The 27854-nt window shown below is 53.1% G+C and overlaps 1 protein-coding gene across 1 annotated transcript; it reads right to left on the bottom strand.

Annotated features, from left to right (window-relative positions):
• On the bottom strand, nucleotides 1–27575 carry BIK (BCL2 interacting killer). The gene is made up of 6 exons (XM_061419095.1): nucleotides 27530–27575; nucleotides 20756–20924; nucleotides 3300–3449; nucleotides 1951–2058; nucleotides 1152–1269; nucleotides 1–506 (listed from the first exon to the last, which is right to left on the bottom strand). The coding sequence occupies exons 1-6, from the start codon at nucleotides 27573–27575 to the stop codon at nucleotides 426–428; spliced, it is 672 nt and encodes a 223-aa protein (XP_061275079.1). The 3' UTR covers nucleotides 1–425.
• Between the last annotated feature and the right edge of the window lie 279 nt (nucleotides 27576–27854).

Genomic DNA, 27854 nt, shown 5'->3' with positions numbered 1-27854 from the left:
TGGCTGGAAACCAACATTTTATTGAGCTCTCCTCGCCCCACAGAAATCTATTCCAGCAGATTCTCTGTGCCACGGGCATCCCAGACACGGGGGTGTGACCAGCACTCCCCCCGCCGCCCCCTGTTCGACCAACCCGTGAGAGGGAGGCTCCGTCCCAGGACAGGCCACCGCAGAGCAGGCTGGCGCCGGGAGAGCAGGTCATTAACCAGTAACGACCCCAGAGGTATAATAAATTCATTTCTCTTACAAAAAAGGAAAAAAATAGTATGAACCTCAGTGTCCCAGCACTCAGAGTTTAAATTAAAAAAAAAAAAAAGCATCATCAGAAAACAGTTAAAAGACAACACCACCAAAACAGGGCCACCGCCAGGGTGGTGGTCGAGAGGGAGGGGCCAGCCCCACCCCCACACTGACCAGCAGTTCGGTCAGTGGGGGCGGCACCCCCAGCTGAGCATCGCCACCACCAGCAGGGACAGCGCCAGCTCGGGCCACAGGCTGGGCGACACCTGTGGGATGAAGGTGGCGACAGGTGAGGACCTCCAGTTGGCAGGAGGCCCGCCCGTTCAACCCCCTGCCCTGGGGACACGGGGAGCCAGCCAGGCAAGGGTGGGAATGGGGGTGGTGCGGGGAGTCGTCGGGTAACGTGGGGGCTGCAGGAAGAACTGGGGGGGTCTGGGACGGGGTGACCGGAAAGATGGGAAACACGGGAGGGGCAGGAGAGGACCATGGCCCTGAGGAGGCGGCAGGAGAGGAGGCCGGCCCACTGAGGGCTGCTGGTCTGCCAGGAAAACCTGTGTGATATTGACAGAATGGACTGGGGCACTGATGGGGAGGGAAGGGGAGGGGTCCGGAAAGCTGCTCGCCGGGACAAGAGGCAACTGTGAGCAGCCGGTCTGCCTGATGAAGGCAATTCCTGGCAGAGGGGGAAAAACACAGCCCAGATGAGGAAGCAGATGCGTGCATCCAGCCCATGAGCCACAGCCTCAAACCCAGAGGCCCCTGGGGACCAGGCAGTGGCAGAAGATGCGGGGAGCAGGCCAGAGGAGACAGTCGGGAGTGACATCCAGAGAGGGTGAGCCCCAAGCAGCCGCTCCAGAGCAGTCACCACTCACTGGACGGAAATCAAGGTTAGGAGTTCAAGGCTTGCTTACCCGGTCCCTGAGAGTCAGGAAGCTCCAGAGCCTTCGGTTCTCCCTAAGGTTGGTGAAAGCAGCCATAAAGCTTCTCAGAACATCCCTGAGCCCTACGTGGCTGTAGGGGAAAAACAAGCTGCAAGACAGAAAAGGGGGGCAGGGCCGTTACACAGGAACAGGGGCAAGAGGTGGTCCACAGGGGACCACTGGGGAGGAGAGGCCCATCCCCTCCCACCCACTGTCCCCCAGCCCTCTGGTTCTAAATTCACCCCGGTGGGGATCTGGACTTGCGTCCTGGGAGCTGGGCGACGCCCCACCGCTCATGGGCTCCCAGAGGCCGGTGCGAGAGGAGTCGTGTTCCGAGAGAAACCCGGGCCCCTCTAAGGCAGGCTGCTTCCCTGGACACCAAGACACCCTGCCAGCTTGCATCCTGGTCTTCGGTAGTCAAGGCTGTCTCTGGTCTCACCCGGGCAAGTCTGCGAGGTTCTGAGAACCTGCAGGGAAGCTGGCAAATGCTGGCAGCTGAGTCCTCCTGCAAGGACCCCCACCCCATGCAGAAGGCTCTGCCCATAACGCTGGGCACGGAGCTCCATCCTGGCTCCCTGAGCACTTCCTGTCGTCTTCAGTCAAGACTCTTCTGGAAAGGGGCTATCTTGGCTTGAGGATAGCGGGGAGAGGAGGGCACTGGGGTCTGCGGCCCAGGACAGCTCCAGGGACTAGGTGGCTCTGGGCTCCGGGCTGCCCCCCCCACCGGGAGTGGAGCTGTGGGGGGCTAGCCCTGGTCTATGGGCGTCCTCGGCCCAGTGGAGCTTGTCACCTGTACGTGGTCATCCAGAAGGGCTCAACGAACTGGGGCAGCAGCAACCTCAGCTCCATCTCATCGGCAATGGAGGCCAGCTGCATGGCCAGGTAGTGTGGACTGTCACTGCGGGGAAGCAAGGAAAGGGACCTGGGGTGGTTGGGCTGGTGACCCCACGCCCCCAGGCCCCCAGATCCACTCCCAGATCCACCAAGGTGGGGGCAGGGAACCCTCGCACACCCCCTCCTCTGGCTCCTACTTTGCTTCAGAAGAAGCCAGTGAGGTCCCATCCCCAGGGGAGGTCCCTGGAGCACAGATGCTGGACCCTGGGGAGGGGGCTGCCCCAGTGGAGCCTGCCCCCACCCCCGTCTTGTGGGAGGGCAGGGAGACACTCAATGCCTGTGACAACAGTTAGCCTCCCTTCCCCTCCAAGGTAATCCGAGCGCCCCGGAGAGTCCAGGGAGGTACCCTGGGACGTGTTTCCCAGTCCCTAATCCCAAACCCACCTCTGATGTCACTGCCCCTTCTGAGAAAGGAGGGGCTACCTGGCCCTCCCCCACCACTGACTCCCTGATGGAAACGGAGATGCTCACATTCACACCCTGGGCACCTGGGCCGGCTTCAGCCTTGCTCCCAGGGGGCTGCCCACATTCCAACCCGGTGACTTGGCTGGAAATTCCCCGACTCCAAGTCCCTCCCAGCCTAGCCCCGGCCACCTGCCCAGTCTGGGCGGGGAGGTGGGGGGAGAAGAGGAGGCGGGGACGGTGACACTAAGGAGGGCTGGCTGGCAATCAGGTGGCAGGCTAAAGTCAGGACGACACTGCCCCCAACTCCATTTACACGGAGGGGAAGGGGGCAGGTTTCCAAGTCCCTCCATCCCTAAGATTCCGACCAGCCCCAAGCCCAAGCCCAAGGCCTAATGGCTAAGAGTTTTCCAAGGCCTGAAGTGGGAGGGAAGCCTCTAGAAGCCTGGCGCTGATGCTGGGACAGTCTCCCCCTCCCTGCCTTGATCGCCAGGGTTGGGAACTGCATCTGAAACCGCCTCCTTCTGGTTCTCTAAAACCAAATCCATCTCTTATGAGACCTTGATATGACTGTGGTCAGAAGGGCCAGGAGGCACTCCGTCAAGGCCACGAGCTTGAGTCATTCTGATGGCCAGCACTGCAGGGCGGTCCTGGAACTGACTATGCTGGGTGGTTGGAGGGGTTCCTCTGTGAGCAGCTCCACCCAGGGCACTTGCCTCCGTGACCACGCCCGGGGAATTTCCACGCTGCAGCCCTGCCTGGAGAACGCAGAGGGCTCTGCTAACCACCTGCCACAGTCATTGACCAGGAATGAGGGTGGGCCGGGCCCAAGGTTACCCCTACCTGTAGGGGGAGATGGGGTGGAACTCCAAGATACTGGTCACACCGGGAAGCCCTGAGTCTTGGTCGTCCAGGAAGCCTGGGCCATGGTTTTGTAGGAAGGTGTACAAAAAGAGGTTCCTAGAGAGGGGTCTTGCTTGATACATTTCTTCTCTGGAAGAAAAAGACAAGGACCGGATGCTCAGAAGTGTGCGATCTGGGGTACCATTTACTAGCACTTACCTCTACCCCGCTTCCCCTGGCATGAATTCTGCTGTGTGCCTCTGGGAGGGTCACCATGCCTCTCTGTTCTTTCTCATCCATCTCTCAGGGATTTGGAGAAGATTTATAAGGGGTCTTGCCTTCTTCCTTTGTGAAAAGAGAATCAGGGACTTCTTCCCTGGCGCTCCAGTGGTTAGGACTTGACACTTTCACGGCCGTGGCCCGGGTTCAATTCTTGGTCAGGGAACTAAGATCCTGCAAGTCATACGGTGTGGCCCCCCCAAAAAGAGAAAATCGGACTATAAATGCAAGGCTCTGATGCTATCCCCAAGAGGCCTATAGTCAAACAAAAAATCCCAAATGTCTGGTGTCATAGTGGACTAAGGCTGGGCTCCATCCAGACTGCCAATTCCTTGGGTTCTGCCAGCTTCATACTGCTACTCCCCCTAAGCAGAAAGAGGCACATATCACAGGCTAAGCAAGGAAAAGTCATTCCCAACGCCAACTCCCAGAGAGACAGTGTCAGTTTTTAAACAGGCACAGCATAGCACACACGTTTTCAAAGCCGGGATCACGCCTGGAGCGGGGTTGGATGCACTGGGAGATTGGGATTGGCATGTATCAAAGCCGTGGTTTTTCCAGTAGTCATGTATGGATGTGAGAGGTGGACCATAAAGAAGGCTGAGAGCCCAAGAACTGATGCTTTTGGACTGTGGTGCTGGAGAGGACTCTTGAGAGTCCCTTGGACTGCAAGGAGATCAACCAGTCAATCCTAAAGGAAATCAACCCTAAATATTCATCCGAAGGACTGATGCTGAGGCTGAGACTCCAATCCTTTGGCCACCTGATGCGAAGAACTGACTCACTGGAAAAGACCCTGATGCTGGGAAAGACTGAAGGCAGGAAGAGAAGGAGATGACAGAGGATGAGAAGGTTGGATGGCATCACCGACTCAATGGACATGAGTTTGAGCAAACTCTGGGAGATGGTGAAGGACAAGGAAGCCTGGCGTGCTGCAGTCCATGGGGTTGAAAAGAGTTGGACACCACTTAGTGACTGAACAACAAAATGTATTAAACAGATAACCAATGAGAACCTTAAAAAAAAAAAAAATGGGATCATTCCTTCCCCAGTATTTTATAACCTCCTTTCTTCACTTGACTGTCTCAGCTCTCCACTCCCTGGGCTCCTTGCTAATAAATCTAGCTTTCACTGAGGTAGCCCTGACGTGTGTTCACCAGTTCTAATACTTCTGTTCTCACTTTCGCCGGCATGCCTTGAAGCTAGTGGTGGGCCTGTAACCCACTTCCGGTCAATGAGGTCTCAGTCTGACCCGGGGGTTGAAAGGGAGCAGACACAGACTGGGCAGCTCTGTTTACATCATCATGTGTGACAGCTGGTTAGGCCTATGACGGTGCTCACCGGAATTTACCCCACACTGTATCAAACAGCCTTCGCTCCAGAACACAGTGAAGAGCCAAAGGGCCCGAGTTCAAATCCCAGCTCTTCCACTCAGGAGCTGTGAGATGTCACAGTTTTCTCATAGGTAAGGGATCAGGAGCCCCCCGACTAGGCTGCTGGGGAATGAAGGAACCTCCTTTAAGTGTCAAAACAGTTTTGAAAACATTGATCCATTTATTTGGCTCAGTGTTGGGTCTCAGTGTATCACGTGGGACCTCTCGTTCCGGTGCTCTGACTCTCTAGTTGAGACGCGCCCATTTAGTTGCTCCAAGGTATGTGGAATCTTGGTTCCCCGACCAGGGTATGAACCTCCATCCCCTGCACTGCAAGGCAGGTTCCTAACCTCTGGGCCATCAGGGCATCCCGGGTACTAATACTTTGAGCACAGCCTGGTGGGGAGCAGCACTGTTATGACCTCTGTACCTCAATCCACTATTCTTTCAATAATAATTAAGAGTAGGGACTTCCCTGGAGTCCCGTGGCTAGGACTCTGTGCTTCCAGGGCAGGGGGCACCAGTCCCACTGCTGGTCAGGGAACTAAGATCCCACATGCCATGGATGCGGCACCCCCCCCAAAAAAATTAATTGTATCAACAATCACCTGGTTTACACCCGGGCCTCCTGCTCCCCAGGCCAGGGTGGACCAATGTTCATTCCTAACTGCGGCTAAGAGGTACGCAAGCACAGGGATGCAGAGCCACACCCAGAGCGCACTCGTGCTCTCAGCGCTAAAGGAAACGCAGACAGGGCAGGGGCTCGTGGGCAGGCAGGTAAGTTTCCTGGGTCCTCCAGGTGCCGCCGGGCGAGTCTAGACAAGTCATTCTCAACAATGCAACCAAGCTGCACGCAGAGATGGACATGACGTCATCTGATGGCGCACACAGGTATCTGGGTGTCTGGGGCACCCTGGCCTTTGAGAAAGAAATCGCATAAGGACAGCATTGTTCCACAGAGAATACATGGCCAGAGTCTGCATCAAAGGGAGCGAGCGGGCTGCTTCAGTTTCCTGGGAGAGAAACAGTTTTACATCTGTTCCAGATGAAAGCGCGACGTGAAAGGCAGGTCGCGGGCGCTGGGGCTGGAGGGAGCTGACGTGTACACACAGCCACAGGGGCCACAAAAGAGCCCCAGTCTGACAGATGCCGCCCGCACCTGTCAGGACAGCCCCTTCCCCCGCGGGCTGAAAGGCGCTGTCGGGTCAGGCCTGGTGGGTGGAGCCAGGAGGGTGGCCCCTGGCACCCAAGGCAGGGTGAGGGGAAGGGCGCAGCCACCTGCCAAGGGCACCTGCAGCCAAAGTGTTAAAAGCAGGCTGCCCTCTCCACCAGCGACCCCACCCCAACCCTGCTGCCAACCAGCAGGCCCGCACACACAGACAGGGAGGGTCCCGGGGACGTCTCTAAGACCCCTAAAAGGCTGTTAGCAACACAGACACCCAGCGCAGGGGCCACTCCGGGTGCCTAAATCCTCACCCATTCGTTCTGGGGTCTACCAGTTAAAAGCTATGGAGTGAGTCTACAGCCACCTGCCACGTGGCCTAAAAGAGTAGATGACATCACGAGTGCGGCTCGAAGCCACTTCTGTAGCCAGGGGTGACTACTATTCCTCCCCTTACGATTAGGAGATGCCGAGCCAGGGTCACAGACCCTGCTCCCAGGTCAACGCCCCTGGAAGGAGGGGCACTGATGCCATGGTCGGGGAGGGGAGTGGACTTCAGTTAGATTTATAGGGAAAATGGTATATGAGTCTTTTTCTTTGGGGCTTCCCTGGCGGCTCAGTGGTAAAGAACCTGCCTGCCAAAGCAGGAGACTCAGGTTTGATCCCTGGATGGGGAAGACACTCTGGAGGAAGAAATGGCAACCCACTCTAGCAGCCTTGCCTGGGAAATGCCACGGACAGAGAAGCTTGGTGGGCTACAGTCCGTGCGGTCACAAAGAGCTGGACACAACTTACTAAAGAATGATAACAAACTTCTTCTTTCTTTCTTTTTTGGGCCATGAGTGTTAACCACTGGACTGCCCGGGAAGTCCTGTAAATGAGTCTTAACAAGCTAGATCAACACAGAAAACTCAACAGCATTCCTACAAGACAACCTGAAAATACTGTAGACAGGAAATACAACTGTGGAAAGATAAGGTTTCTGATCAGGAAATATAAGGTTTTAATCTAAGAAAGGGTGCTTAAAATCTGTATGGACAAGAACTTCCATGGCGATCCAGTGGTTGAGACTCCCAGCTTCCACTGCAGGGGTTAGGGTTCCATTCCCTGGTTGGGTAATTAGGATCCCGCACATTGTGCAATGCAGGGGGGGTGGCCCCCAAAAAAATGCCTTTATGGATAAATACAAATTCCATTAAAGGACTTAAAAGATCCAGATAAATGGAGACAGGTTTTAACATTAAACAGATTCTAAGCCCAGTGAACTTGACCTCGTGTTAGGCCAGCATTTCAGGAACTCGGACCAGGAGCTCTCGCTGCCCTCAGGCACCAGGCCACAGAGTGTCTATGCAAATGGCCATTTTCAAGGGAAAGCTGGCCCAGCCCTCATTTGCATCTGTCTCTGCTCCCTTAGCCCCTCACTCTCCCTCCAAGCCCCTTTGCATGGGGCTGTTCTCTTCCCAGAGATGGCTTGTGCTCCCATGGACACCCTTGCCCCGCTGGTAAGGGGTCGCCAGGGGACTTCATACCCCACTCCAGTACTCTTGCCTGGAACATCCCATGGACGGAGGAGCCTGGTAGGCTGCAGTCCATGGGATCGCACAGAGTCGGGCACAACTGAGCAACTTCACTTTCACTTTTCAGTTTCATGCGTTGGAGAAGGAAATGGCAACCCACTCCAGTATTCTTGCCTGGAGAATCCCAGGGACGGAGGAGCCTGGTGGGCTGCCGTCTCTGGGGTCGCACAGAGTCGGACATGACTGAAGCAACTTAGCAGCAGCAGCAGCAGCAGCAGCAGGGAACTTCATCGGGCACGTGGCTCAAGCTTCACCTTGAGCCACTATCCCAATATCCTTCGGTTCCCAGTAGACGTGCCTAGAATCCTTGGGCACCTTGGGTACCAAAGGATGAGGGTCCCTGAGTCCTACGGGGCTGGTGCCTGACCTGGGACAGTGATGACTGGCAGCTCGGGCATGAGGCCTGCGCTGCATGTGACCAGCTTTGAGGTGGCTGAGCATCATGAGTGGTGCCTCCCCAAGTGAACTCAACTGTCCGGGGACAGGGCCTGCCCCTTCTGCACCTTCATGTGAGTCCCCAGACCCTTCTGGACCTCTGATCAGAGCTGGCCTGGGATAGACACCAGACTCTCCTCTTCCCTTGATCATCATCTGAGCCCTGCCCCGATGCTCCAAAACAGGTGGGGGGATATTGAACTGACGTCCTAACCAACCACTCACTTGCAGTGAGATCTTGGGCAAGACCCTCAGTTTCCTTATCTGCTAAATAGGCATAATGGTCCCACGCTAATAGGGTTCCTTTTCCGAGCAAGAGCCAGCACTAGAGACTTCCCTGGGGATCCAGTGGCTAAGACTCTGCACCCCCAGTGCAGGGGGCCCAGGTTTCCTGGTCAGGGGACTAAAGATTCCACATGCCACAAGACCCAGTGCAGCCAAATAAAGAATGTTTTCTTAAAAAAGAACTAACACTAACTGTCTTATAATCCTGGCTGATGTTTGGGTATCAACTATTGTCAAGCACCGATTTAAGCCCTGTATGTGGATGAAAATGCTCACCACTTAACCCCGTATCTATCAACGAAAGAAGTGAAGAAATTCAAGTCCTTAGCCTTCTTACCCCAGTCAGTGCAATGGTTCTGGCTGGTACTAACGGAGGAGAATCAACAAGCAGACCTAGGCTGGTCTTGGGGCTCTAGATCTGAGCGAGAGGACAGTGGGGGCAGGGGCCTTGCAGCAGCCCCCCAGAGCTGGTCCCTCCCAGCGGCCCCCTCACTCCAGCAGAGGCTGAGGGCTGGGCCCGTCCCATCTGGCGCGTCTCCTGCTGGGGGCCTCCAATCTGACCTCCACGCAGCAGCCTCAGATCTGACCCCTCCACCTGCTCCATCGCTCCCCAGGCCCCTCGGGGGACACTACCAGGAGCCGCTTCTCCTCCTGGTCACCTCAGCCCTGCCGCCCCAGTCCTAACCCGGCTCCCACCACACTAAAGAGTGCGTGCTCAGACATGTCAGGCCTCCAGTCTTCGCCTGGGCAGTGCTGCTGGCCATTCTCGCTCTCCTCTGACACCCCTGTTGGCCCCCGCTGGGTGTCCTGGGGGACAACCCCCGTGCCCAGCTCCCTCACTCCTCAGTGAGGACACCAGCAAGAGCCAATCCACGGGGGACAACCAGGAGCTGGGACTTCCCCAGTGGTCCAGTGGTTAGGACTCGGAGCTTACCCTGCAGGGGGCCCGGGGTTCCATCCCTAGCTGGGGAACTAAGATCCTGCAAGCCCTGTGGTGCAGCCAAACAAAAGTTTAAAAAAAAAAAAAAAAAAGGAACTGTTGTCACTACCGTTATTAATCCCTGCTTCCCAGCCCACAGCACTGGGCAGATAAATGCTTGTCGAGTGGCTAAACAGGGGGGCGAGAACTGACATCACTGCAGCTGCAGATCCAGGAGCCTGGACTAGTTTCAAGCATCTATTTTTTTTCCCCAGCATATTTGCAAAGGAGGAGTTTAAAACTCTTCTTTGGTGGAAAGGAAGGCACACCCACGCAGGCGGCAGCCGACGCTCACCCTCCTACACACGCGGTGGAAACCCATTTTCCGCTGGATCTCAGGATGCAAATCGAACCTCTCAGCAGCAGCCCCCACAGTCACGAGGACGCCTGTGGGGCTTGGAAGGAGGGGGTGTCAGCTCTGGACCGGCCAGGCTGCAATGTCACGGGTGTGCCTCTTCCACACACACCCTGGGATGGAAACAGCTGCCCCTGCCTTGTAGAGGGGATGAACCCTGAGTTGCCCCCCAGCCCAACCTTACCCATGTCCCTGAGGGCCTTGCAGCAAAGCAGGAACAGGTGAGGCCCCCTCTGGTAAGTGAGTCCTCGGGGCCAGGCCAGTGGATGCTCTGGACCCAGATGCAAAGCCCTGGCCCCCAGTCTTTTCCTTTGGGGGCCCACACACACACATATCCCCCCAAGGCCCTGGTGTACAAAGCACTCAGTGCCCACAGCATCAAGCAGAAAAGCCCTGACTTGGGCAGGACAGATGTAGGTTCCTGTCCCAGCCCTGTCACTGCCGTGAGACCAGGAGCAGTCACCTAACTCAGAGTCACCCAGCTCAGAGAGAGTTCTCCTGCACAGAAGCAGCACAGCCTCCAGGGTTGCAAAGAGCATCAAAAGATACAACGGTTGCCCATTTTCTGCCACCTCACGGGAGTAGGGAGCTCCATAGCTGGTTAAGGAATCAACAGATCCAGAAGGGAGTGAGAGACCGCTAGTCCCTACTTCTCTGGGGGTCAGTTTGACAGTGTCTATCAACAGAAGCAGAAGATATTAAGAAGAGGTGGCAACAATACACAGAAGAACTGTACAAAAAAGATCTTCACGACCCAGATAATCACGATGGTGTGATCACTGACCTAGAGCCAGACATCCTGGAATGTGAAGTCAAGTGGGCCTTAGAAAGCATCACTAGGAACAAAGCTAGCGGAGGTGATGGAATTCCAGTTGAGCTATTCCAAATCCTGAAAGATGATGCTGTGAAAGTGCTGCACTCAGTATGCCAGCAAATTTGGAAAACTCAGCAGTGGCCACAGGACTGGAAAAGGTCAGTTTTCATTCCAATCCCAAAGAAAGGCAATGCCAAAGAATGCTCAAACTACCGCACAATTGCACTCATCTCACACGCTAGTAAAGTAATGCTCAAAATTCTCCAAGCCAGGCTTCAGCAATATGTGAACCATGAACTTCCTGATGTTCAAGCTGGTTTTAGAAAAGGCAGAGGAACCAGAGACCAAATTGCCAACATCCGCTGGATCATGGAAAAAGCAAGAGAGTTCCAGAAAAACATCTATTTCTGCTTTATTGACTATGCCAAAGCCTTTGACTGTGTGGATCACAATAAACTGTGGAAAAGATGGGAAAGAGATGGGAATACCGGACCACCTGATCTGCCTCTTGAGAAATCTGTATGCAGGTCAGGAAGCAACAGTTAGAACTGGACATGGAACAACAGACTGGTTCCAAATAGGAAAAGGAGTTCATCAAGGCTGTATATTATCACCCTGTTTATTTAACTTATATGCAGAGTACATCATGAGAAACGCTGGACTGGAAGAAGCACAAGCTGGAATCAAGATTGCCAGGAGAAATCTCAAAAACCTCAGATATGCAGATGACACTACTCTTATGGCAGAAAGTGAAGAGGAACTCAAAAGCCTCTTGATGAAAGTGAAAGTGGAGAGTGAAAAAGTTGGCTTAAAGCTCAACATTCAGAAAACGAAGATCATGGCATCAGGTCCCACCACTTCATGGGAAATAGATAGGGAAACAGTGGAAACAATGTCAGACTTTATTTTTCTGGGCTCCAAAATCACTACAGATGGTGACTGGAGCCATGAAATTAAAAGACGCTTGTTCCTTGGAAGGAAAGTTATGACCAACCTAGATAGCATATTGAAAAGCAGAGACATTACTTTGCCAACAAAGGTTCGTCTAGTCAAGGCTATGGTTTTTCCTGTGGTCATGTATGGATGTGAGAGTTGAACTGTGAAGTAGGCTGAGCGCCGAAGAATGGATGCTTTTGAACTGTGGTGTTGGAGAAGACTCTTGAGAGTCCCTTGGACTGCAAGGAGATCCAACCAGTTCATTCTGAAGGAGATCAGCCCTGGGATTTCTTGGGAGGGAATGATGCTAAAGCTGAAACTCCAGTACTTTGGCCACCTCATGCGAAGAGTTGACTCATTGGAAAAGACTCTGATGCTGGGAGGGATTGGAGGCAGGAGGAGAAGGGGACGACAGAGGATGAGATGGCTGGATGGCATCACTGGCTCTATGGACATGAGTCTGAGTGAACTCCGGGAGTTGGTGATGGACAGGGAGGCCTGACCTGCTGCGATTCATGGGGTCGCAAAGAGTTGAACACGACTGAGCGACTGATCTGATCTGATCTGATCAAAGTCACAAGCACACAAGCCCTTTGATTTCTAGAAATGCGTCCTCCGTGCAGGCCTGCATGTACCTGGCAGGTACCCCTGCGCCAAGATCTTGAAGGCACGTGAACACAGCGGGGAACACAGATTAACTGTGCTGTGTCATTACTGTTCAGTGGCTACGGTGGCTGACTCCCTGCCACCCCGTGGCTCCTCTGCCAGGCTCCTCTGTCCTTCACTATCTCCCGGAGTTTGCTCAAACTTGTGTCCATTGAGTCGGTGATGCCATTCAACCATCTCATCCTGTCGTCCCCTTCTGCTTTTGTCTTCTGTGCTGCACACATATTAATAAAAAAAAAAAAAAAGACAAACACCTCTATCTGCACAGATCCATCTCCCAAAAGAGAAAGAAGATTAGGAAAGAGGGGAAGGGGCCTCTCCGGGACAAAGGTAAGAAGGAGACTTAAATTTTTTTTAACTCTGCATGTTTCTGTCTTTCTGAATATTGGTGTTTGTCTCACTGATTCAAAAAATCGAGCAAAAATAATTGTTTCCAGTTCATCACCTGAATTTTCGTTCTGAAAGGATGATGTTTGTCTGAAAGGGTGATGTTTGTCTTCAAGGTCTATTTCAGGAATCGAGCATCCAACCTGTTCCAGCCCCCACCCCACCCACGCCCTCCCCACCTGGCAGGGGAGGCCAGACTTAGGAACCTGCAGATGCCCGAAGCAGCTGGTCTCAGGTGGGCGGGGCTCACTTCCTTTAAGTGATGGAGAAACAAGGGGGTGAGAGGGGGTGGGGGAGGTGGGCGGGGGAGCCGAGAAGAAGGTAAGAGGAGGGAAAGGTATTTTAAGCAAAAGCCTGGAAATTCAGCGTAGGAGCTGGAAGCCAGCAGCATGATAGCCCGCTCCAGTAGTCTTGCCTGGAGAATCCCCATGGACAGAGGAGCCTGGCGGTGCTACGGTGCACGGGGCTGCAGGGTCTGACACGACTGAGACACTGAGCACAGCTCGAAACAGGCTTCCTCAGCCCTACCGCTGCACCGGCGTCTCAGCCCTCTGCCTTGAAGCCTGGCGCAGGTGCTGACGTGGGCCACCTTCAACCAGGTGCAGACACTGCAAGAGATCCGACCTCGGGACTGCCCTGGGGGTCCCGGGGCTTAAGACTTCGAGCTCCCGATGCAGAGGGCCTGGGTTCGATCCCGGATCAGGGAACCAGATCCCACATGCCAAGACCTGGCACAGTCAAATAATTAAATGAGAATAAAATATATTAAACAAAAGAGAGAGTGAGAAATCCAACTTGGCTTCTAGCTGGGGTGGCCTCAGGCAAAGCCTTGCCCTCTCTGGTCCTGTAGTTTAAAGCTCAGTAACCCCACACCCTTTTGATTTGCATCTACTGAGTCCAGCCTCCTGAGGGTTAGAACAGTGAAGGGCTGAGACTATTGGATGGATCTGGACGGTGAAATAAAACCAGGAAGAAAAGGTACTTCTTTAAATCCTGAGCAATGGAGCCAGCTGAAGGAACAGATTTCTGACACTGATGATGCAATAAGAAAACCGTAAAATCAGAGCCATATAAAGCCTGGACTGTTCTAGCTGTTTTAATCCATCTTTTACATTGGTTTTTGTTTTCTAAACATTATTTTCCAAGCTACTGTATATTTGGATTGCGGGACAATTTGCACGATGAATACTTTTTTTTTTAAGAAATGTGCATTATTAAAAATATTCTGGACTTCCCTGGTGGATAAGAAGCCACCTGCCAATGCAGGGGGACATGGGTTCGATTCCTGGTCTGGGAAGATCCTACATACCTCAGGGCGATTAAGCCCAAGCAACTCCAGTGCAGCCAAAATTTAATTTAAAAGAATATTCTGAGTGGAGCTAAAACAAACAAAAACAAACAGCGATGGGTCTGTCGCCCACTCAAGCAGAGGAGCTCCATGACATCCGGCCCCAACTCCAGGACACGTTCTTGGCCAGAGCTGCTGTGAGATGACTGGGCTCCAGGTCCCCAGGGCCTGGCCCAAGGATCTCAGGAATGTCAGCAGAAAGAGCGATGCAAAACCAGCGCCCCCTTCTCCTCCGTCTAAAATGGAAGGAGGTGGGCCTCCGTGTATCATGGAAAGAAGTCATGGTTAGCTGTGATCGACAGGACCAAGACATGGAACCTGCTCTGAGCTGTGTTTACATCTCACTGGTTACACATTATTTATGAAGGAAAACGCTTAGCCAAGGGGCCCTGGGCTACAGGCACACCTGGGTTCTGATCCAGCTTGGCTGTGGTACTCTGGACAAATTCCTTAGCCCCTGTGCTCAGTCACTCAGTCGTGTCTGACTCTTTGCGACCCCCTGGACTGTAGCCCAACAGGCTCCTCAGTCCATGGGATTTCCCAGGCAAGAATACTGGATGGGGTTGCCATTTCCTCCTCCAGGGGGATCTTCGCAACCCAGGGATCCAATCTGCTTCTCTTTCATCTCCTGCATGGACAGGTGAATTCTTTACCACTGAGCCACCAGGAAATTCCCACACTACACTTGATCCTAGCCAAAAGCCCTGCCGGACCCCCTAATTCTTCACTTACTAGACAAGCACTGGGGACAGATTCTTTTCTGTTCTTTCCCGCTCAAATATCCATTAAAAAAAAAAAAAAACTGAAGTGTAACAGATGAATAATTCTCTTGACAACTGATTTTGAAATTGGCTTTAAACCAGTTGGCTGAGGTCTGAAAGTTTCTGCCCCGCCCCAAATTCCTCTGTGGAAAACCTAATGCCTGTGGATGAAAAAAGGAGGGGAGGGCCCCGGGAGGCAAGGAGATCCCGAGGGCTCTGCTAATGGGTTAGGACTCTGCTAAACCAGGCCCAGGAGTGCTCCCTTCACATCCTCCACTGGGGACACAGGAAGTCTGTGGCACCCTGACCTTGGCCTTCAAGCATCCAGAACAGTGAGAGGTAAGTATCTGTGGCTTATGAACCACCCAGACTAAGGTGTTTGTTAGAATACACACATCATGAAGTGAGGAGGAACCAGGTGGGGATCACAGTGAGGAGGCCTTGCACGGCCGGTCTGCAGGGGGTCCCAGTCGGCCGCGTCCTCGTTGCCACCTAAAGGGGGCCCCAGGCTTCCATCTCCATTAGAAAAAGAACGGTGCCAAGGTACTGCTTGGGGCTGCCGCATACATTTAAAAAGGCTGAATGTCAAACAATAAATGCTGAAGAGGGTGTGGGGGAAGGGAATCCTCCCACCCTGTTGGTGGGAATGTCAGCTGGTACAGACACCATGCACAGCAGTGTGGAGGTTCCTTCAAAAACTGAAAACAGAGCTACCATACGATCCAGCAGCCCCACTCCAGGCACATATCTGGAAAAGATGAAACTCAGGTTCACAGTAGTGCTATTTACAACAGCCAGGACATGGAAACAATCCAAGTGCCCACCAACAGATGATTAGTTTAAGATGTAGGGTGTGTGTGTGTGTTGCTGTTGTTATGTTGTGAAGTCATGTCCGAGTGGGCTGGGTTGCCATTACCTTCTCCAGGGTATCTTCTCGAGTCAGGGATCAAATCCCCATCTCCTGCATTGCAGGTGGATTCTTTTACTGCTGAGCCACCTGAGAAGCCCACACACACCCCTGGGAAATCCTCCCCCAACACACACACACGAAATATTACTCAGTTATAATAAGAATGAGGGCTTCCCTGTGGCTCAAACAGTAAAGAATCTGCCTGCAATGCAGGAGACCCAGGTTCAGTCACTGGGTTGGGAAGATCCCCTGGAGAATGAATCGGCAACCCACTCCAGTATTCTTGACTGGAGAATTCCATGGACAGAGGAGCCTGGTAGGCTACAGTCCATGGGATCGCAAAGAGCCACACACGACTGAGTGACCAACTTGCACTTTTTTTTTCAAAAAGAATGAACTGTTGCCATTGGCAGCAACATGTATGAACCTAGAGATTGTCATTCTCAAACAGAGAAAGACAGTTGATATCACTTACATGTGAAATCTAAAACAGTACAGATAAATTTATTTACTAAAGAGACTCAGGCATAGAAAATTTATGTTTACCAATGGGGAAAGAGGGAGTGTAAATCAGGAGTGTCAGATTAACAGATCTACACTACCATATATAAAACAAACAAGGACTTCCTATATAGCACAGGACACCACGTTCAGTGTCCTGTGATAACCTAACAGAAAAGATTATATATACACATATATATACAGATATCCAGATCACTTTGTTGTACACCTGAAAGTAACACAATACTGTAAATCAAATACATGAAGGACTATGTGCTCCTGGGTCCAGACACTAAGGGCTCAGAGAGACGTGGCCCTCACGGTCTCCTTCCTTCCAGACAGTTTTGGGTCTCCCCAGCGCTGCGGGGTCTCAACCACTTACCAGATCTGGACACGGACCCCTCCAATCAGCAGCCTTGGGGGCTCCCCTTTCTGGGGACAGATCCTGGGCTGCCTACTCCTCTCTTTCCACACCCTCAAGCCCACCTTTACACCTCCTGCTACCTCCCCAGGTTGGCATCAGGGACCTGAGTCTTCCTCCAGGCTCAGAACTTACTTCCTCCCAGGACAGAATTAATTGCTCCTAACCCAGCACCTTGTGTAAACAGACCTGGATTAGGCACACAGCCCATGACAGTCTCATTAAATGTTTACCTGTCTGTCTGCCCTGGCTCAGAGCAGGAACTAGTGAATGAGGACAGCCCAAGGGAACCAGATAATACAGGCCCAACAGAATGAAGGGACTGGGCTCACAGGACAGTCAACTCCTGGCCAGGGCACGCTGGCCCCGACACGCTCAGCTTTTGAGAGGAGGCAGAGGTTGCATGCATGGTATACAGCAGGGTCCCAACCCCTGGGCCGCAAACCTGGATGGGTGCAGGGCCTGTGAGCAACCCAGCCAGCAGGAGGTGAGCGGCAGGTGAACGAGCAAAGCCTCATCCGTACCTACAGCCGCTCCCCGACGCCCGCATGACCACCTGAGCTCAGGAAAACAAGCTCGGGGCTCCCACTGACTCTGCATGATGGTGAGCTATATAATTATTTCATTCTGTATCACAATGTAATAATAACAGAAAAAGAGCATGATCACTGTAGCGTGCTTGAATCATCCCCAAACCATCCCCTCCGCACAAGTCCGTGGAAACCGATCGCTAGTATCAAAAGGGTTGGGGACCGCTGGTATACAGTCAGCGCTCACTAACGGGAGGCTCTTGGTCCGTGAACTTGGAGCTCCACAGCGGTGCACGCCCACCCAGTTCACCGCCGGGATTTCCCGGATGCGTCATTGTCTGCAAATGGGAAATCCGCCCATCTCTCTGGCCAGCCTCCGAGCCTTCGCTGAGTTCCATGCCAGACCCAGTGCCTCTGCCCAGAGCCAGGTGGGCTGCCCACTCCGGCCCCGAGCCTGCCTCTCCTCTCAGACTCTGGGTGACCCCGGGTCTTCTCCCACCTCCAGAAAAACAGGTTTACCAGGCAGCGCCTGGCAAGGCCCAGAGGGTGTTTTGTGTTGTCACAGCCCAATATTGACACTAGGGAAATCAGCTGCCCTCCCCAAGCCCGCCCAGGGCCCTGACCACCAGGCCCGGCCTCTCCTGCCCGCCTCCAGGCCAGTGAGGGACTCCTGCCGGGGACTTATTTGCTTACATTCTGTGTTTCGTCCAGGGCCCGGCCCCAACCAACCCACGGCAGGACAAAGCGCCGGCCGCACACGTCCACTCAGACCCGCCGCAGGCTTCCTGGTGGCCGCCGACAACAAAACCCAAGTGTGCCGGGAACTTCCTTGAAACACCGAAGAATTGTTCTGGGCCAAGAGAAAAACAGCCCGACTCTCGTGGGATCCACTACAGCCACGGGAGGGGAAGCCAGAAGCCATTAATTGTCTACAAACTTAATGGGATCACTAAAAACAGGATGCTTTCCAGGGAGAGGGGGAAACACCTCGGAGGTCAGGGTCAAGACTCACTGGTGGATGGAGCCGTTCACCGAGGACCCCCGTCCATTTCCTAGACGACCAGACGTGAGAAAACGGACGACCACTACTCTCTCCTTTCTTTGCAGCTCAATTTCTGTATCTGTGCTTGTGCTCAGTCGCGTCTGACTCTGTGACCCCGTGGACTGTAGCCCGCCAGGCTCCTCTGTCCATGGGGATTCTCCAGGCAAGAAGACTGGAGGGGGCTGCCATGCCCTCCCCTCCAGGGGATCTTCCCAACTCAGGGAAGGAACTCAGGTCTCCCGCATTGCAGGCAGATTCTTTACTGTCTGAGCCACCAGGGAAACCCAGTTTCTACACCTACTGACCACCTAATAAAACTTACAATAAACATACTGATACATACAACCAGCTATGTTTAGAAGCTCTAACCAGCTTCTTCCCAGAGTGCTCAGGTTGTGATGGGCACGGGGGATACTCTAGTGTGATCTTTCTCAACTCCTGTTCTAGGACTTCCCTGGCGGTCCTGTGGTTAAGACTCTGTGCTTCCAGTGCCAAGGGGCCCAGGTTTGATCCCTGGTCGGGGAACTAAGATCCCACAAGCTGTGTGGCATGGCCAAAAAGAAAAAGAAAAAAAATAAAAAATAAATTCCTGTTCCAGTGGAGCTATAGGCTTGTGTAAATCATACTAAGTGAGCATGTGTAATTTCCACACTGTCTTGACAGTCCTGAAAACAATAAAGTAAAATCCTAGGCCAGCCCACACTGTCAATAGAGTGTATTTCTCCCAAGGCTGTTCTCGCTGAGACAGACTCTATTCTGTCTATGGTATGTGTATCTCTCTAAATAAATTCACTTCTTACTTATCAAAAAAAGAGAGAGAGAGCTTTAGGGCAGAGGGACCCCCGGGAACAGTGGGAGGGCTGTGGCTCCAGATCAGGTATTCACAGAAGGCTTCTCAGAGGAGGAAGCAATTGCGATAGTGAGTCTGGCATCCACAGGGGTGGTACCAAAGTACATCACTCCACTTATTTTAGGCCTCACCCGCTCCCATGGAAGGCTGCACAGAACCTCTGGTGCTTAGAGAAATATTCCTGCTGATATAGTTCCCACCGAAAAAAATAAAATCACCTGGCAGCCATCTTAGAGGGTAAGTTAAAACTGTTTCCTGCCCCGAAGGACATTCCAAGGCACTGTCCCCCAGAAGCCCCTCTCCCCAGACTCCACTCCTCCCAAACCAAACACAAGCAAAAGTAAACTTGCACAAGCTAATGTTGGTAAGGCTGGAGCAGCCACAGTGACCCCGAGGTTAAGACGGTGGGAAATCCCCAAATCCTGGACTGAGAAGGGAGGGGAGATGAGACCATGGGGAAGACCAGCACCACCAGCCCAGTGCTAAGACCGGGATCCCGGCCACTGCGGCATCAGGTGCCAACCGCCCCAAGTGTGCCGCTCCTACTAAGAACTCATTCCAAGGGCAGCCCAGAATAAGTAGAAATAGAGTTAAAGAGCTAACTCCGGAGAAGTCACTAACGGCCACCAACACTCGGGGGTGGTGTTCCTGCAGCCCTGGTGGGAAACCTCATGGACCCATTTTACAGAATGAGCAACTGAGGCTCAGGGGTGCCAGAACCCAGCGAAGACAACACAGCCAGAAAGTGGCTGAGTGGAGAGCTTGGTTTGGCTTCTAGGGAACAGCTCTGGGCTTTTTGGTTAGACAGCATTTGTAATGCCTCCTGAACTCAGGCTCAGTTTCTCCAGCCGTACAAGGAGGCCTCCAGTCCTTGGAGGCCGGCCAGCGCAGAGCCCTCCCTAACGTGGTAAGGATAAAGCCATAACCCTCCCTTCCCGGGGAGCTGCAGCGAAGCTTAGGAAGGAAACCAGGCCGCATAGGTGCTTGGAAAACGCTACAATAGCAGCAGCGGCAAGAACAACAACGTCCTGGCGAAAACTATACTAACAATTAACGGTTTACCAAACGACTCACACCCAGGAGGTGGGGAGCCCGGAGCCCCTCAGGGCTGGTCCTGGCAGCGCGGGGCCGGCGGCGGGACGCCTCGCGGTCCCCGGATGGGGCGCGCCCGGCGGTCCCTGCTTTGCACCAGCGGCCAGGGCGCCTTCCCCGCGGGGCGCACCTGCCCCGGGCGTGGGCAGGCAGAGGGCGCCGCGCCCGCCCGGCGCGCAGTTCCTGTTCCGGACTTCCCCGCGTCCCGCGTCCGGCCGGGCTCGGGCCCCCTGGCCGGTGCGCGGCGCCCGGGCACCCCGGGCCGGCGGGGACCGGTTCCCGACGCCATCTTCCTCCCCCGCCCCCATCCTTTTTCTTTTTGGGGGGACCGCGCCGTCGCGGCCCTGGGCTGGCAGCCCTGCGCTCGGGTCCTATGCCCAGAGGACCTGGGAGTCCGGCTTCGGAGGGAGGAGAAGGGCGATCGGGCGCCGGGTCCCCCGGGCGCGGGGCAGACGGGCCGCCCCATTGCACAGATGCGGAGACTGAGGCCCCCAGAGGCCAAGATCGCGCACCGGAGAACTGGAGCCCCGCCCCACCACCCCAGCCAGCGAGGCGGGTGTTTCGGAGCCAGGGTCCCCAGACGCCGCCCGCAAGTAAGTAATCCAGCCGGGACAGGAAAATCTGGGGCCACTGGCCTCTCTACCTTCCAGCGGGCGCCCAGGGCAGCCCCAGGGCGCTCACCTGCCGGGCTCGGGCTGGGCGGAGGGGTGGCCGGCAGGGAGCGAGGGTCACAGCAGGGGCGGGAGGGCTCACCTCGCGTCCGGTGGTGGCAGTGGCGGCGGGTGGTGACGGCGGCGGCGTCCACAGAGCTCGAGCCGCGAGGCGTATTGTCTGCGGCTAGGGGCCCGCGTGCGCCAGGGTGTCAACCGCCGGCCCCGCCCCGGCCCGCCCCCAGGGCCGCGTCCCCGCCCGACTCCAGGACCTGGCGGGGTCCAAAAGGCAACAGAACTGCTAGGGGGTGATCTGCTTGCTCGGTTAGTGTCTCTCTGTCTCCTGCGCTCTGCAGGTTTGTGGTTCGCTCCGCAGAACTGTCGGGATGAATCCCCCTGACTGCATTTGTGTGGGTGATCCAGGGTCTCGACATGGATTGCCTCAAAGAAGTCCTTAGGGCTGCTTGATGCCTTTTTTTTTTTTTTTTTTTCATGCACATGCAAGAAAGAGAACTTAATGACCTGCTAAATGACAGCGTGACTTCAGTGCTCAAATATCCCAGCTCTCTGTGCTGGCAGCTTCAGGAGTTAAGTTTTGTTTGAGTTTGTTTTTTTCTTCAACTTTTTTTTTTTAATTGCGTGAAAACGCACAAAACAGAATGTAGGGTCTTTACTATTTGGAAGTGCACTGTGTAGTGGTATTCATGTTGTTCTTCAGTCCCTAAAGCTGTGTCCGACTCTTTGCAACCCCATGGACTACAGCACACCAGGCTTCCCTGTCCTCCACTATCTCTCGGCGTTTGCTCAACTCATGTCCATTGAGTCGGTGATACCATCCAACCATCTAATCTTCTGTTGCCCCTTTGCCTCCTGCTCTCAATCTTCCCCAGCATCAGAGTCTTTAACAGTGAGTCAGCTCTTCAAGGGTCATGGTGAAGAGTTTGACAAAACGTGGTCCGCTGGAGAAGGGAAAGGCAAAGCATTTCAGTATTCTTGCCTTGAGAGCCCCACGAGCAGTATGAAAAGGCAGAGCACGTTCGACCATCACTACCATCCATCTCCACAACTTCCCATGTTTGAAAACACCTGCTAAACAGTAGCTCCTCCTCCCTCCCCCAGGCCCTGCAGCCATCAGGCGTTAGGCTCTTTTTTTTTTTTTTTACAATTTATTTATTTATGGCTGTGCTGCGCCTTCGTTGCTCCCTGCGGACTTTTTCTGGTTGTCTGCGCTTCTCACTGCAGTTGTTCTCTTGATGTGGAGCAAGGGCTCTAGGCAAGTGACTCAGTAGTTGTGCTGCAGGGGCTTCGTTCCTCTGAGGCACGTGGGATCTTCCCAGACCAGGGATGGAACTTGTGTCCCCTCCCCTGGCAGGCGGATTCTTTCTTTCTTTCTTTGGCTGTGCCAGGTCTTAGTTGCAGCACCAATTCAGTTCAGTCGCTCAGTCGTGTCTGACTGTTTGCGACCCCATGGACTGCAGCACACCAGGCCTGCCTGTCCATCACCAGCTCCCAGAGTTGCAGCATGCGGGATCTTAGTTCCCTGACCAGGGATGAAACCCCAGGCTCTGTCCACTGGGATCTCAGAGCCTTAGCCATTGGACCATTAGGGAAGTCCCAGCGGGTGGATTCTTAACCACTGGACCACAGGGAAGTCCAGGCTTTAGGTATTTTTAAGTCTTTTTCACAGATGTGAACAGTTAGACTCCAGCTTTGTAGAAACAGCCTCAGCAGCATCCTACCAAAGTCAGGGGTCTTCCTGCACCCCCTTCCTCCCACCCCCTATCCTTCCAGCTGTACCATCCACTTCACCTGTGTTCCTATAGCCATGGTGAGGACAGCCCCCCGCTGCTCTGGCGCTCCTGGGTCTGGGGGGAAATGGGTGGCAGAGAAGGGCCTCAGAAACCTCCCGGGAGAGAGGAGACATCAGAAAAATTCCAGGAGGGGTGGTCCCCAGCCCTGGGATGGGTTGGGGAGGAGTAGGGTCTTGAGTTCCCAGCCTGATATTGAGTTCCCAGCCTGGAGTGTGTGGAGGTGGAGGAAGACAGGGCAGAGCACCGGGATTACAAAGTAGCTGTTGTCCCAGGAACACGACAGGCTTGCCTGCCTCCTTCCTGCTGCCTCTTCTGAGAGAGAAACAGCAGGTTCCGGGGAGCTCCCCTCCCCTGAGTTCTGCTGTTTGCTACCCACTGGGAGTCCCCCCACCCCTTCTCCCCACCTCTGGAGTGATGACATGGATATATTTTTTTTCCTTCATTGTTCTCATCTGTAAAATGGGATGGCAGCATGCCCCCTCCCACCTCCACCCTATAGGGTTAGAGGGAGGGTCAGAGGAGATAATCATCAAAGGTTTAGTGAAGACTAAACTTTGAAGGTCAGCTTCAAGACCCCTCCTTCCCTCTCTTCTGATTTTGTAATCCTTTCTGTGAGAGCCTCTCAAATCAGGTAAACTCCAAACCCTACAAAGCCTGGATTGTCCTGGGCTACTTTATAGACGGAAGGAGGAGCCTTCCAAAATAGGGACTTCTCTCTAAATGTGCTCTGCAGATGGGAAAACAGACTCAGAGAGACGAAGCAGACTCCTGGCGGTCCAGTGGCTAAGGCTCCACGTTCCCAACGCGAGGGGCCTGGAGTTCATCTCTGGTCAGGAAACTGGATCCCACTTGTTGCAACTAAGACCTGTGCAGCCAAATATATAAAAGTAAATATTTTTTTAAAAGAGGGAGGGGCGAAGCAAGCCATGATCTCACTGATAAGTGTAAGAATGTTTCCAGAGGGGTCTCAAAGCTGAAGACATGGTGTCTGGGATATAGTTGGTGTGCTGCACTCAATAGGTCTGCAAATTTGGAAAACTCAGCAGTGGCCACAGGACTGGAAAAGGCCAGTTTTCATTCCAGTCCTAAAGAAGGGGGATGCTAAAGAATGTTCCAACTATCGTACAACTGCACTTATTTCACATATTAGCAATGTTATGCCCCAAATCCTTCAAGTTAGGCTTTAGCAATACGTGAATCGAGAACTTCCAGATATAGAAGCTAAGTTTAAAAGGCAGAGGAACCAGAGATCAAATTGCCAACAGTCATTGGATCTTGAAGAAAGCAAGAGAATTCCAGAAAAACATCTCCTGCTTCACTGACTACGCTAAAACCTTTGACTATGTGGATCACAACAAACTGTGGAAAATTCTTAAAGAGATGGAAGTACCAGACCACCTGACCTATCTCCTGAGAAACCTGTATGTGAGTCAAGAAGCAACAGTTAGAACTGGATGTGGAACAACAGACTGGTTCCAAATTGGGAAAGGGGTATGACAAGGCTGTATATTGTTACCCTGCTTATTTAATTTATATGCAGAATACATCATGAGAAACGCTGGGCTGGATGAAGCACAAGCTGGAATCAAGATTGCCGGGAGAAATATCAACAACCTTGGATAAATAGATGATACTACTTTAATGGCTGGAGAAGGAAAAGGCAACCCACTCCAGTTTTCTTGCCTGGAGAATCCCATGGACAGAGGAGCCTGGTGGGCTACAGTCCATGGGGTTGCAAGGGTCAGACACGACTTAGTGACCAAACCACCACCACCACCACTTTAATGGCAGAAAGTGAAGAGGAACTAAAGAGCCTTTTGATAAAGGTGAAAGAGGAGAGTGAAAAAGCTGGCTTGAAACTCAACATTTAAAAAACTGAAATTATGGCATTTGGCTCCATCACTTAATAGCAAATAGAAGGGGCGAAAGTGGAAGCAGTGACAGATTTTCTTTTCTTGGGCTGCAAAATCACTGGGGACAGTGACTGCAGCCATGAAAGTAAAAGATGCTTGCTCCTTGGAAGGAAAGCTGTGACAAATTTAGACAGCACATTAAAAAGCAGAGACATCACTTTGCCGACAAAGTCAGTCTAGTCAAAGCTATGGTTTTCCCAGTGGTTATGTACAGATGTGAGAGTTGGACCACAAAGAAAGCTGAGGGCTGAAAAATTGATGCTTTTGAACTGTGGTGTTGGAGAAGACTCTTGAGAATCCCTTGGACTGCAAGGAGATCAAACCAGTCAATCCTAAAGGAAATCAATCTTGAATATTCATTGGAAGGACTGATGCTGAAGCTGAAGCTCCAATACTTTGGCCACCTGATGTGAAGAACTGACTCATTGGAAAAGACCGTGATGCTGGGAAAGATTGAAGGCAGGAGAAGAAGGGGATGACAGAGGATGAGATGGTTGGATGGCATCATCGACGTAAGTTTGAGCAAATTCTGGGAGATAGTGGAGAACAGAGCAGCCTGGTGTGCTGTGCAGTCCCTGGGGTCACAAAAGGTCAGACACAACTTAGCAACTGAAGAACAACAATGAACATTAGCAGAACAGATGGAGGAGAAAGGACAGTTTAGGGACAGATAGGGCATAGAAGTGCCCAAGGAAGGGCTGGGTGAAAATATTTGCCTTGCAAGGTTCCCAAGTAATATGCAGATTAAATGGACAGGAGGAAGCAAAAACCGTTGGAATAGGAATTGGGCCTGTAGAAGGCCTTGGCTTCCTGTCCAAAAAAGGATCAGATGGCATATGATAATAGCAATAACAATAACAATAGTAGCTGCCATGATCCATTCAGATCCCTCGATCCTACTACCAAGCATTTTCTATTATTGCCTGCAATCCTTACCTCTGTCCCATGTTACAGACACTGGTGTGTATGAACAGTCCATGTATCAGTACAGGCCAGAGAATCCTGGCGGCCTCATCTTACAGATCAGAAAACTGAAGCTCTGAAAAAGAAGGCCAGCCACTTGTCAGAGACCAACCAGCCCATGAACAGCAGAGGTAGATTCAAGCCTGAGTCTCCCTACTCCTGCCACAGTGTCCTTTCCACCCACCATAGCTGGCCTCAGCTTCCCTTTCCCCACTGAGATTTGCTGGCCTGTCCCAGGGCCAGTGAACAGGGAGTCCCTTCCTTGCCTGGGAGCCTCCCTCCCAAAGACTCTGTGGATCCCCCCCAGCCCTAGGTAAGCCCCTCCTGCTGGGGCCATGACTACATCTCTCCACAATTCAGGGATCCATGGGCCAGCAAACCCTCTGTGCCAACTTAGGGCTGAGTTTTGTTCTTACTGTGATTTGCTTTGATCATTCATTTAGCAAATATTGATTGACACCTACCGTATGCCTGGCTGGGGTGTGGGTGATGGCGATCTAGAGATGACTCGTTCATGGCAGTGATACAGGGCTCAGTGCCAAGTGTGGGACACAGTGGAGGAGAAACCAGCTGACCAGAAAATAGAGCTCTGGGCAGCTGCGTACACAGCAAGCACGCAAGGCAGAGGAGTAAAGCCAGGGAGTGCGAGGAGAGTGGGGAAGGGTGGGTCCTTTAGCCACGATGTCAAGGGAAGCCACAGTGAGCATGCAGTCTTCCTGAAAAGACTTGAGAGACACGAGGACATTCCCATGTCCAAGGCCCGGGACAGGAGGAGAGGGCAGCTGGGAACCCCAGGGAGAAGGTTGACCAAGCATGTTTGCCAAGCCCTGGCCTCGGCATCCAGGGCCCACCCGGGGGACCCAGGGATCAGAGCAGGTTTTATTTCATTTTATTTTTCTTTACTTTTATTTTATGCCCTGCCACGAGACATGTGGGATCTTAATTCCATCACAAGGGGTCAAACCCGCGCCTTCTGCATCGGAAGCATGGAGTCTTAACCATTGGACCATTGGAGATGTCCCCAATGCAGGTTTAAAAAATGGCTGTCTCTCCATGTGCCATCCCAGACTTTTGTCCCAGCCTTGGAAACCTCTTGAGAGCCCCTTGGACTGCAAGGAGATCAAACCAGTCCATCCTAAAGGAAATCAACACAATATTCATTGGAAGGACTGATGTTGAACCTGAAACTCGAATACTTTGGCCACCTGATGTGAAGAACTGACTCCCTGGAAAAGACATGATGCTGGGAAAGATTGAAGGCAGGAGGAGAAGGGGACAACAGAGGATGAGATGGTTGAATGGCATCACCGACTCGATAGTTTGAGTAGGCTCCAGGAGTTGGTGATGGACAGGGAGGCTTGGCCTGCTGCGGTCCATGGGGTAGCAGAGTCAGACACGATTGAGCAACTAAACTGAACTGACTGGGAACCTTGTCGGGAAAATCCTCCAGCTTTGACAGAGACTCTGTAATACCAGGAGAGACCCATCAAAGGGTTTCAGGGCTCTCTCCTGAGCTGGCCTGAGCTCCTTGCCAGGAGCTAGAGTGACCAGCTTCTCACAGTGTTGTTCCACTCGTGCCCGCCTGGTGGATGCTTTGTGGGGGCACCTTCCCAGGACGAGAGGCCATTGAGAGCCTGGTGGGCTAGGTGTCTTGCCTGGATGGCCCCCTGCAAGGTGGAATGCCCCATTGCACAGATGGAGAAACTGAGCCTCAAAGAGGGGTCCTGATGGGTCTGCGGCCACACAGCCAAGAGACTGGAGGGCTGGGGCTTGAACCCAGGTCTCTCTGACCTGTCTGACCTGGGGGTCTGTAGCTAAGCTTTGGGAAGTCCGTGAACCCCTTTGTTCTTCAGTCGCCCCACCCAGTCATGTCCGACTCTTTGTGACCTTGTGGACTGCAGCACTCCAGGCTTCCCTGTCCTTCAGCATCTCCCAGAATTTGCTCAAACTCATGTCTATTTGAGTTGGTGATGCCATCCAACTGTCTCATCCTCTGTCGTCCCCTTCTCCTTCTGTCCTCAATCTCGGGTAAAAGCATTTTCTGAGTCAGGAACCTGCAGCCTGGTCGGCAAGGGCTGGGACTCCGGGTCACACAGCCCTGAGTTAGAATACTGACTCTGCCAGTTATAACTTGTGTGGCCTCAGATAGCAGTTGGGCCTTTCTGAGCCCATCCTCTGTGAAGTCCCCACCTCCCAGGGCTGCTGTGAGGGTGAACGCACAGGAAGCTCTCAGCATGATGCCCAATACATAGTAGGCGATGGATAAACCCAGAGGATGTTATTGAAGACAGGGTTTAAGAACTGATGAAGAGTTTGAGAGAATCCCCTGGTGGTCCATTGGTTAGGACTCCACGCTTTCACTGTCGAGGGCGTAGGTTCAACCCCTGGTCAGGAACGAGGATCGCACAAGCTGCATGGTGTGGCCAAATTAAAAAACAAACAACAGCAAAAAAAACTGATGAAGAGTTTGATATGTTCACAAAGAAACTGTTATCTTGGAGGTACATCATGTATT

This window comes from Bos javanicus, chromosome 5 (genome assembly GCF_032452875.1).
Source record: "Bos javanicus breed banteng chromosome 5, ARS-OSU_banteng_1.0, whole genome shotgun sequence".
In the NCBI taxonomy this organism is placed as follows: domain Eukaryota; kingdom Metazoa; phylum Chordata; class Mammalia; order Artiodactyla; family Bovidae; genus Bos; species Bos javanicus.
The sequence above is the reverse complement of the archived record's forward strand: the minus strand, read 5'-3'. Positions and strand labels throughout refer to the sequence as shown.

Coding starts and splice junctions, on each gene's coding strand:
- BIK (XM_061419095.1), bottom strand. CDS start 27,575: ATGCTGAGAGCTTCCTGTGCGTTCACCCTCACAGCAGCCCTGGGAG. Junction 20,925..27,529: donor CCTCACAGCAGCCCTGGGAG/GTGGGGACTTCA, acceptor GGACCCCGCCAG/GTCCTGGAGTCGGGCGGGGA. Junction 3,450..20,755: donor CTGCCACCACCGGACGCGAG/GTGAGCCCTCCC, acceptor TTTTTCTTCCAG/AGAAGAAATGTATCAAGCAA.